The sequence below is a fragment of the Fukomys damarensis genome, unplaced genomic scaffold (genome assembly GCF_012274545.1).
Source record: "Fukomys damarensis isolate Sample0158 unplaced genomic scaffold, DMR_v1.0_HiC HiC_scaffold_19, whole genome shotgun sequence".
Classification (NCBI taxonomy): Eukaryota; Metazoa; Chordata; class Mammalia; order Rodentia; family Bathyergidae; genus Fukomys; species Fukomys damarensis.
In genome coordinates this window covers 66,560,210-66,571,373 of record NW_022900931.1, presented here as the reverse complement: position 1 = coordinate 66,571,373, position 11,164 = coordinate 66,560,210, and the positions used below count along the sequence as shown (strand labels likewise).

The window sequence follows — 11,164 nt, the reverse complement described above, 5'->3', positions numbered from 1 at the left end:
GGACGGGAGGGCATCAACGTAGGACGATAATTGTATCTACAAAAGTTCCTACTATTAAAGTGAATTTCAGCCCTTTGACAGAAGACGTTCAATTGCTTTTGAAGGAGATGAAAACTAGGACGCGAAATGCAAAGCAACCTCTGCAGAATGTTCATCTCCGCTCCCACTGACTTAGTGAGATCCTGTCTCAAAATTAAAAATAAACAAACAAACAAAAATAAAAAAAGGGCTGGGGATGTAGTTAATTGCAAAGGCGCTGGGTTGATTTCCCAGGGCTGAAATAAGCGAAAATAAAGTTGGGGATATAATAGCTTAGTGACACAGTGGTCCTGGAAAAGCTTCCCAAAACTGAAAAATAAAATGTTGGAAAATATAATTGAAAATAAAAACAATCTTGTCTGAGACTGTGGGAAGCAAGCCATGGCCCACTGGCTTTTTGAGAGATAACATTTGTTCCTTTTTAAGGACTGCAAGTGTTAAACTTGTTTTGACCCTGCACGGGAGAAACTCGGACAGCCAAAAATCTGTAGGAGTCAGGTGCTTCCTGTTAAAGATCTGACGTTATCTGTAGGAGTCAGGTGTTGCAACTCCATTTTGTTAAGTTCCTCCACCTATTTGGGAGTCATGATTATTAGTTGCAAGTGTTGTTAATTTGTTTTTCTTGAGCCTGCTTTCTCTTTCCCGTGTGAACCCTCGTTCCCGTGGAGCGGGTGTTGAGGTTACTATAGTAATCCTAGCCCATAATAGTTCGGTCTTTTCCTTTAAAAGGCTGATGCCTGCCTGCAATAAACGTCGCCTTGATCCCACTCTTGTCTTGGCGTCCTTCCTTTCTCTCTGCCCCACCTCCACCCCGCTGCTCTTTCAGGTTTGAGACACTGCGGGACAGTGCTCTGCGTCGCCGGCTCGCGACATGAGACCAGATATCTTCTCCACAGAGAAAACAGAAAGTACGCACTTAAATAAGATGAATAAATGTGAGGTCTGATCACAATGTCATGGGCAATAGAAGCAATCTGCTAAGAGATTGAAAATGGAAGAAAAAAATTGTCTTTTTCCCCTTGGTACTACGGATTGAACCACAGGGCTTTGTACAGAGCTACACTCTGTCCTTTAAATTTTTTTTATTATTTTCTTCCAGCCCTTTTTTATGTTTGATTTGGATACAAAGCCTCACTAAGTATGCCAAGCTTGGCTTAAACTTGCATCCCCCTGCCTCGGCCTCCCAGAGTACTGGAGTTACACGCATGTGCCACGACTTCCATCTAAAACCCTCATCCTCTTATGTAATCCACTCCATACTCATTTCGGGATAAACCCAACTTTGCTCTTCCCTTAAATATACAGATGCAGGTGTATATAGCACAGTTTATGCTGAACTACTTGGTAACTTTGGGAACGACCTATGTGTACCCAAGGAGCTCTACCCAGAGGCAGCAGATAAAAATTTAAGCTCATACATTTCTGACAGGTGCTAGTTTTCCACCTGGGAGCAGGTGCCCATTCTAGTTAGCTTTCATAATCTCACGGAAACGCAGGGATACAGTTGCTGGCTCCCTGCTTATATTACAAACAGGGCCCTTAATTCCTTCAGAAAGGCTTTCGAGGTCATTAAACTGACAATTTCATTTAGTTTGTAAAAATACATTTCAGTCTGAGTGTGGTGCAGCACACCTGAAATCCCAGTTACTCCAGAGGCTGAAGTAGGAAGATCCCAAGTTTGAAGACAGCCTGCGCAGTTTAAACGAGACTCTATTTCAAAAAATGAAAAAGGATGGCACATTCCTACACATAATGTTTTTACAACGTAAGCAATTAACAAAACGGCAATAGTTAAGGCCTTACCTGTGGGAAGCCAGCCATGGCCCACTGGCTTTTTGAGAGATAACATTTGTTCCTTTTTAAGGACTGCACGTGTTAAACTTGTTTTTGACCCTGCACGGGAGAAACTCGGAAAGCCAAAGATCTGTAGGAGTCAGGTGCTTCCTGTTAAGGATCTGACGTTATCTGTAGGAGTCAGGTGTTGTAACTCCATTTTGTTAAGTTCCTCCACCTATTTGGGAATCATGATTATTAGTTGCAAGTGTTGTTAATTTGTTTTTCTTGAGCCTGCTTTCTCTTTCCCGTGTGAACCCTCGTTCCCGTGGAGCGGGTGTTGAGGTTACTATGGTAATCCTAGCCCAGAATAGTTCGGTCTTTTCCTTTAAAAGGCTGATGCCTGCCTGCAATAAACGTCGCCTTGATCAGACTCTTGTCTTGGCGTCCTTCCTTTCTCTCTGCCCCATCTCCACCCCGCTGCTCTTTCAGGTTTGAGACACTGCTGGATAGTGCTCTGCGTCGCTGGCTCGCGACACTTATCTATCAATATCTTGGGATTTGGGGTTTAATCCAATTACTAAGAGTGGCTGAATGATTAAAAAACAACAGGACGAGGGACATAATTCTGTAGTAGGGCGCTTGCCTATGTGTAAGGTTCAATCTTCACTGCCACCAAAAACAACTGGGAGAAAAAAAACAGTAACAAACCCCACAAAGCAAGACCCAACATTTCAGCTGTCCAAAAGGAGCTTAATGGCGATAGTCTCCAGCCCATGTCCCGCCCATTTCCTCGTGTCTCTACCCCCTTCCCGCCTCTTGTCTGCCACACCCCCGCCTCTGCCCCGCCCACCGCCCTGTTTTCTCCCTTTTCGGGCCTCTTCCTCCTCGCCCCGCCCATTGGGTCTCGGGTCCCGCCCAGAACGGCCTACCTCCTCGCCCCGCCCCCTGGCCCCGCCCACCCCCGTGGATCGCTCCTACAAGCCCGCCTTACAGTGGGCTGCGCGCGCAGCACCTTGCAGACCCGGAAGTGGTTCCTGTGGAGTGGAGGTCACAGTGCCGCGCGTGAGTTTCCTTCTGACTGGGTTTGGTCTGTGCCTCGCTGACCCCTAGTTTTTCCACGGTCTGGATCTGGTCCCTAGTGACCATCGGGTCCCCACATCGCGCTCTCCTCCCAAGTCGGGCCGCGGGGAGAGCCGCGTGGGCCCTGCGGGGCTCAGGAGCTCCAGGCCCCTCCCTCCCGGGCCGCGGCGACCCGGCCCCCCGTTCCTCCCCTCGCAGTCTCCCCTCCGTGCGGGTGGCCTGGGCCTGTCCTATGACTAGGGTGCTTGTGTCCCGAATTCCACCCGGGTGGAAATGTGCAGCTCTCTGGCCACGTCCGGTATTGCTCCGTTTCCCATTCTGTCGGGTCCTCTCCCCAGAACTCCACGATCCTGTGTCCAGTAGTCTCCTGGACATCTGTACTGAAAAGCCTAACCAGCATCTCCACTTTTGGTTGTCCAAGTGACTTACTTTCTAACCTCCCCCCCTTTCTTAATTAGGGATTGAACCCAGGGCGTCTGCGCTGTGCAACATTAAAATTTGTTTTAAATTTTTGAGATGGGGTCTTGCTGAGTTGTTCAGGCGAGGCTCAAACTTGGGATCCCCTTCCCTCAGACTCTCAAAGAGAGGGATATCAGGTGTGTGCTACCACACCTAGCTCAGAAAGTTGCTTTCTGAGTTTCCCTAAACATATTCCCTCCATAGTCCTGCACGTCTCAGGCAAGAGTGACGCAGTGGGATTGAGGGGACTGTTTCATCATGTCCTTAAAATATATTTTGTTATCTGTAAGGGCTTTAATTTTTTTAAAGTTGCCATGCTGGATATCATGTAAGTGCTCTACCAGTGAGCCACACTCCTAGCCCTTTTAAAGAAAAAATTAAATGTTTGCTAAGGAACAAGGCAAGGGAATATGTGGTTTCCAAAATTCTTTTGAAGTATGGGAAAATGTTCAAAGCTTCGGCTCTGCCTGTGTGCTTCTGAGGTCTGTGTCTATTCATTTCCCTGCGGTGTCCTCGTTCGCAGCCCTCTGTTCCAGCCACACTGGCCTCTTCCCCAGTACCAAGCTTCCTGTCTTGAGGCTTTCATTTGGGCTGTTCCTCTGCCTAGAACTCTAGCTGCAAGTGGCCGTTACCCTTCTTTCCTTAAGCCTTCACCACGTAGATCTGTGATGTGACCGACCACACTCCCAGTAGCGTTCCAGCCGCATTCTCGCTCCCGCTTCTGGGCCATAGCCTGCTCTGTGTGTTTATCCTGGGCCTTCTACTTCTATTTTCTGGACCCTGTCCCAAGTAGGAAACAGAGCCAGAAATCAGGAGGTGGGCTTGACTTAGCCTCCAGAGTTAGCTGAAAAAAAAAAGTTTTTCTCTGATTACATTTTCAGTAAAACATTGAATACTTCTGATGCCAGATGTATGGGTTTTTTCCCCCCATACAACAAGAACTTCTCCATTGGACACTATATGGGTTCCTGTAATTCAGTTCATTTATGTACTTGGAATTAGAGCCAGATCCCACAGATTTAGGGCTCCATCGTACAAGACTGCTGCACATCTCAGATTATCAATTACAGGGTAGCAGGTTGTCCTCTATGCTTCTAACCTATTTGCCTATAACTATCTCCTCAGGTTTGATTAATTTGTGAGGACGTGTCACAGGACTTGGTAACACTGGCACTTACCAGTTTATTATATTATGAAGGCTCTGATAAAGGATACAGATGAACAGCCAGGTGATAAGATACATAGAGCAAGGACAGGGATGGGTCTTAGTTGGAGGAGCTTCTGTTGTTCTCAGTTTGATGCAGTACCCTCCTAGCAGTTGGAGGTGCTCATAACCAGGGAAGGACTTTAAACTCTATAGATAAGGGGTTTGTATGAAGGCTTGATCACAGAGGTGTGATAGGTTAGTAACTTGATCTCCAGCCCCTCACCTCATGTGATAGGCCACAGGCAAAGCCCTGGTGAACAAAAATTCATGAGTTTACCCTCAGGCTCTTTTCATAAGTCTTACATGAAATAGAAGTTAATTTCATGTGTAGACTTGAGTCCTGTTCCCAAGATATCTCTTGTAGATGCCAAAATTCTGAAATCTGGAAAATGTGCACAGTCTGAAAACTTTTGGTCCTAAGCATTTTGAATAATAGATAATCAGCCCATTTATTTCTTTCTTTTTAATTTCATCCTGCTCTGTCCAGCAGTGCCAAACCTTGGCTTTCCAGTAGAGAGCTGAAACATTTTGTAAATGCCACCTTACTAAAGCTTGTCATTCATAAAGGAAGGTTCACTATTTGGTGTCTCAGATGATTCTAATCTGCCCCATCCTTGGGCACCCAGGCTGTGTCCTCCATTTCTGAGGGCTGCAATCAGCCTGTGATCCATAGGTGGGTGAGAGGGACTGCTCTGCTTCCGGTTTAATCAGGGCTGGGTCTGTGACTTGAAGGCTCAGTTCAGCTCAGATCCCAGTGCTGCAGTGTATACTTGGGAATGAATTCTGGAAAGTCAGTCTCTGTAGATTCTTCCCTCTTGGTGCATGGCAGTGGAGGATCACCATTTTGCATAGTGAGGTCTTTTCCTGCATTGTAGCACTGGAAGTGGTTATGTGGATTCAGATCACTAAGTAACTTATTTTAACCATTCCAGATTGACTGCTGAAGACTCACTGCCTGAGGAAGAGGTCCAGAAGTGAAGGAAAAGGAGTCAGTAATGGCTTTTGCTCAGGTAAAGTTGTACTTGTGACTTGTTGGTCTCTATCCCTCCTTTCTGAAGTGCTGAGTATAGGAGCTGCTAATCGCTGACTCAAGTCTCCTGCCTGACATGTTTGCTTTCACTCACCTGTTCCTCCCTCAGCCCCTCTCAGCTCCATCTAAGATGCTATTTCAGGGTGACCAGGAGACATAGATCATGTGAGGAGGCTCTGTTGGGCGTGGTCCTGGAAACTAAAAGGTTTGATACTACTTAACCACTTCATGCATCTCTGGGGCTATTGGAATAAGCCTTATAGACCTGTTTTATGTCTGTTTTTCTTCATGTTTATGTGTAAGTGGGTTGTATGTTTCTAAGAATGTACTCATTTCTTCTAGGTTATCCAGTCTGTTGGCATACAGTTGTTTATAGGAGTGTTTTTTTACTTCTGGGACATCAATTATATTATTTCTTCTTTCCTGTCTAATTTGAGTTGAGTTTTTTTCAAGTAGTCTAGCTAAGGGTCAGTTATATTGATCTTTCCAAGCCAACTCTTGGTTATTTTCATCTTTGTATTATTTTTTAGTTTTCTATTTTACTTATCTCTGTGCTAATCTTTGTTATTTCTCTCTTTCTGCTAACTGTATTTAGTTTATCTTTTTCTATTTTCTTGAGGTAAAAAAAGTTAAGATTGTTGACATGGTCTTTCCTTTTTTAAACTTTTTTTAAAACGAAAACATGAGCTTTTTAAAAAAGATGATAAAAATTTTACATATTTATGGGATATCACACAATGTTTAGGTGTATGTATACAAGATCTTTTTAAATCTGTTTATTCATATAAACCTTTTTACTACTACATTCACTGTGTCTCCTAAGTTTTGGTATACTGTATTTTAGTTTGTCTCCAGATAGTTTCTAAATTATGTTTTGTTTCTTTGATAAAGTATATTTTTAAGAACGAAGGGTTTTGTTTGGTTTTAGTTGAACCCAGGCCTTACATGTGAGGCAAGTGCTGTACCACTGAGCTACATCCCTATTCCTTTAAAAAATTTTTGAAATTAGGTTGTTCTAACCTTTGACACAAATTTTGAATAATTTTTAAAAGACTGAAAATACCTTGTCCAAGCAGAATAGAATGGAATAGAATAAATAACAAGCAGAAAACAAGAAAATCAGTTAAGTGTGGGTGTTAGGTCATCTTTAACCAGTTGTGATGGCATATACCTGTCATCCCAGCTAGTTAAGTGGCTGAGGCAGGAGGATAACAAGTGTGACGCTAGCCTGGCCAACTTGTCAGTATCCTGTCTCAATAAAATTGAAAGGGCGGGGTTGTAGCTAAGCACTTTTTTTTTAGTATACAAGAGGCCTTCAGTTCATTTAATTACTGATAACCACTCCCCCAAAAAAGATATATTTCTTATGTCTTCGTAGTGAGTTGACTTTTATTATTATATAATGTCTTTTGTGTCTTGCGACAGTTTGTATCTTAAAGTATATTCCTGCTCTCTTTTAAGTTCTCATTTGCATTGGTTGTCAGTTTCTACCTTTTTACCTTATCGGTTTTCTTAGCTCTAAGGCGAGTCTCTTGTAGTCAACATACAGTTGTGTCTCTTTCTTTCTGTCTGTTCCACAATGTATGTCTTTTTAGTTGGGACATTGATTCCATTTATATTTAAAGAAGTACTGATTGGGAAGAACCTACTGTTGACATTTTGTTAATTATGTTGTGACAATCTTTATTTTGCCCTTCTAAATCCCCTTGCTTTAATTGAAAAGTTAGTTAATTATATGGTCCAGGGATTGAACATAAAGGCCTTTTGCCTGCTACGCAAATGTTCTACTACTTATCTACATCTCCAATCCAGCTCATGTGTTTTTTGTAGCAATGTGTTTTGATTACTTTCTCGGTTCCATTTGTATATATTCTGTAGCTTTTTTTTGTGTGTTTATAAACGCAGTTAACCTAAAACAGATTAAGGTTATAACAATGTGTTTTAAATGGATGGCAAGTTAAAGTGACTTCTTGTAGAATCTATTCCACTGCTTTTTCCCTCTGTCTGTTACTAGTGACACAAATGACATCTTTTTATATTGTATATACATTAACATAGATTTGTAATTACCTTTTATGGTTTTTTCAAAAATTCTTTGTCAGATATAGAAGTGATTTCTACATTTGACATTAAATAGTGCAAGATTCTGTACATGTTACTAATTTATGCCTGGGAGTTTTCTATTTGCATATGCTTTTGTGTTACTCTTTATCATCCTTTTGCTTCAAAGGAAAGGACAAGACTAACCCTAACACGATTAACATTATTAATTACATTTGTAAGGTTTCTCTCCACTATGGATTCTTTGATGCTTTGCTAGAGATGACCTATACCTGAAAACATTGGCACATTCACTACATTTGTAAGGTTTCTCCCCAGTATGGATTCTCTGATGACTTGCTAGGTATGACTTCTGTCTGAAGTCCTTGCCACATTCATTACATATGAAAGGCTTTTCTCCAGTATGAATTATTAGATGTTGTGCAAGGTAGGAGTTGTGACTAAATACCTTGCCACATTCATTACATTTGAAAGGTTTGTCTCCAGTGTGAATTATTTGATGTTGGGCAAGGTGTGAAATTTGATGCAACACTTTTCCACATTCATTGCATTTGTATGGTTTCTCTCTGATGTGAATTGTTCGATGATTTACAAGGTGTGATATTTGATTGAAGACCTTGCCACACTCATTACATTTGTAAGGTCTCTCTCTAGTATGAATTCTCCAGTGATGTGCTAGAGATGAGTTTTCACTGAATACTTTGCTACATTCACATTTGTACGGTTTCTCTCCAGTATGAATCCTCTGATGACATGCAAGGTATGAATTGTGACTGAAGATCTGTCCGCACTCATTACATCTGTAAGGTTTCTCTCCAGTATCAATGATACGATGACAAGCAAGGTGGGAACTGGACTGAACACCTTGCCACATTCATTACATTTAAAAGGTTTCTCTCCATTGTGAATTATCAGATGTTCTGCAAGGTGTGAGTTACAAATGAACACTTTACCACATTCATTACATTCGTAAGGTTTCTCTCCAGTATGGATTCTTTGATGCTTTACTAGGGATGCCCTATGACTGAACACTTTACCACATTCACTGCAATTATAAGGTTTCTCTCCAGTATGGATTCTCTGATGGTTTGCCAGCTATGATCTGTGACTAAAGACCCTGCCACATTCATTGCATTTATAAGATTTTCCCCCAGTCTGAATTATCAGATGTTGTACAAGGTAGCAACTGTGACTAAAGACCTTGCCACATTCATTATATTTTTAAGGCTTCTCTCCAGTGTGCATTCTCTGATGACTTCTAAGGTTTGATTTCTGATTGAAGACCTTGCCACATATATCACATAGAAATTGTTTCTCTTCAGCATGGCCTATCTGATGCATAGTAAAGTGTGAGCCTTGTTTAAAAGATTTGTTACACTTATTCCATTTGAAAGGTTTTGTACTAATGTGCATCACTGGTTCTTGAGTGAAAAAATAAAGAATCAAGAAAATCATTTCCAGTTACATGAGAAATGTTTGTTTTAACACTAGAAGGATTTTTTTCGTGGGATGACTCTGAGGAATCACTACTAACACACTGCTCAACGTAACTCGAGTCATTAATGTTCCTTTCTGTTTCAAATAGCTGCAGTTCAGGGAGATGTAACTGAAAGTTTAATCCAAGCCAATTTGTAATATGTTTAATTCCTGCATTTCTTCTATCATGTTTGTCTCTTCTGTTAGTGAGATTTTCCTTCTGAGCCACACATAATACTGTGTCAAGTCTTTTATCCTCTCTCCATTGACACTTGAAGCCATGTATATTTGTCTGGATTTCTCTGAAGCACAATTTTTGAATGTCATGGATTTTATGTCTTTCCAACATTACTGTGTGGAACATTTCTCCTGTATCACTTTTACTTTTTGGTGGAAATTCCCTGATGATACATTTAGGAGAGGTATCTCGGAAATACAAGAAATTAATGGGCAGTAAGGAGCTACCAATATCTGCATCTGTTGCAACAGCTCAGTGTAGTTTCTAGGGTCTCAAATATCCTGAGGCAGGCTGAGAACCCCACTCAGGGTTTCCAGGGATACTTGGCAGGTGGCAGAATGAGATTCTAAAGTACAAGGCAAACTATTCTCCTTCACTGGTTTTTATGTCAATGCACACACTCCATGGAATAGTCCACAAGAAGCTATGTATAGCCTCAAAGTGGGTTATCAGCACAGAAGGATGAGATGTCGGACTCTAGGAATTTGTACATCAAAAGCAAATTGAACTGTGTGTTAGATACTTTGGAAGTTGAGCCAAGAAGATTGCAAGTTCGATGCCAGCAGAGGAACTCAGTAAGTTCCTGTCTGAGAAAAACAATAAAATGGTCAAGGATATGGTTCAGTGGTAGGGTGACCCTGGGTTGCACTTCCAGTATCACACAAAAGAAACAAAAATAACAAAATAAACAAACAAAAAATTCACAGGCAAAATAGCAAACAATAAAAAAAGAAAGATCAGGAAGAGCCAAGGATTTTCTACACTCAAAGACCAGTAAGGGCCAAGGATTTAGCTCAGTGGTGCTGCAGCTGCCACACAAACACAAGGTCCTGAGTTCAATCCCCAGTACTGCAACAAGCAAACAAACAAAAAGTAAGAGTAATGGAAGAAAGAAAAAAACATATATAGAGCAGAAGGATTTGGGGATACCTTGAGATGAAAATCTGTTTTGTCAACACACCCTATGTGAGCAAAAAAAGTTGACTATGAGGACTGCTGATCAAAGAGGAGACCTGCCTTTTGACTTCTAGGGCTCTGAGGAATAACAGTCTCAGAAGATCCAACACACTCCCATTATTCACAGCTGAGAAATGTTAAAAGCAATATGGAAGAAAGGGCTAAGTCAGCACAGCAGGGAGAGACAGCTGGGTCAGCCCAGTGTGGTTTTGGGGGGTCTCAGATGTAAGGATGAGCAGCCATGGTTTCCCATCTCCTGACCAGACCTTCCAAGCACAGAAAATGGAGTCACAGATGGAAATAGAACATGATGTAGGGATCAGCACCATGCATTCCTCTACTCTGATGTTTATGGAAAGAGAATTGAATAACAGATGGAATCAAGAATGCAACAGTGTAATGGGACACTCAAAGGGCCCTCCCCACACAGCACAGAGTCAGGAACTAAGGACTTCACAGAAGCCAGCAGCACAGTATCGCCCATCGTAAGAGACACTGTCTTTCTGTGTGAACTGCAGCAACATGGCAGGTAAGAGAACCAAACATTACCCTCATCACTCAGCTGACAGGTGAAAACTGATGATAAGGAAAACCATAATCTCTGAGCTCACAGGAAGTACACTTATCTTCCCACAGACACTCTCACTACTAAAGTTCTCCAAACACTATTTAATGGTACACCTTCCACTCTGCCCATCTGAGCTCTTACCGGTGGTCACACCTTTGACACCTTCCCACCCGTGTGAGATCCTGGACACTTTCACCTGGCCATCCACACTCCGGGGCTCTCCTCCTCACTCCAACACGGAGACAACACTCAGGTCAAGAGGAGACGTTCCTG

General features: G+C 42.2%; 2 protein-coding genes and 1 long non-coding RNA gene across 4 annotated transcripts in view; 1 reads left to right on the top strand and 2 right to left on the bottom strand.

The window, feature by feature from the left end:
- Positions 1-2,805: 2,805 nt before the first annotated feature.
- Positions 2,806-11,164, top strand: part of LOC117286922 — a 19,955-nt gene continuing 11,596 nt past the window's right edge. For both annotated transcript variants that reach the window (XR_004518066.1, XR_004518065.1), the window contains exons 1-2: positions 2,806-2,877; positions 5,494-5,571. This is a non-coding gene — a long non-coding RNA (uncharacterized LOC117286922). The remainder of the gene's footprint in view (positions 2,878-5,493; positions 5,572-11,164) is intronic.
- On the bottom strand, positions 7,749-9,105 carry LOC117286913 (zinc finger protein 83-like). Its single transcript, XM_033766116.1, is given in 2 exon segments — positions 7,749-8,510; positions 8,513-9,105. Coding segments are annotated over 2 exon segments (1,206 nt in total). The 5' UTR covers positions 9,066-9,105; the 3' UTR covers positions 7,749-7,857.
- Positions 11,103-11,164, bottom strand: part of LOC104857212 (zinc finger protein 480-like) — a 4,612-nt gene continuing 4,550 nt past the window's right edge. Inside the window, exon 3 of the mRNA XM_033766140.1 lies at positions 11,103-11,161. Within this exon, the coding sequence (XP_033622031.1) occupies positions 11,118-11,161 (44 nt within the window). The 3' untranslated portion in view covers positions 11,103-11,117. The remainder of the gene's footprint in view (positions 11,162-11,164) is intronic.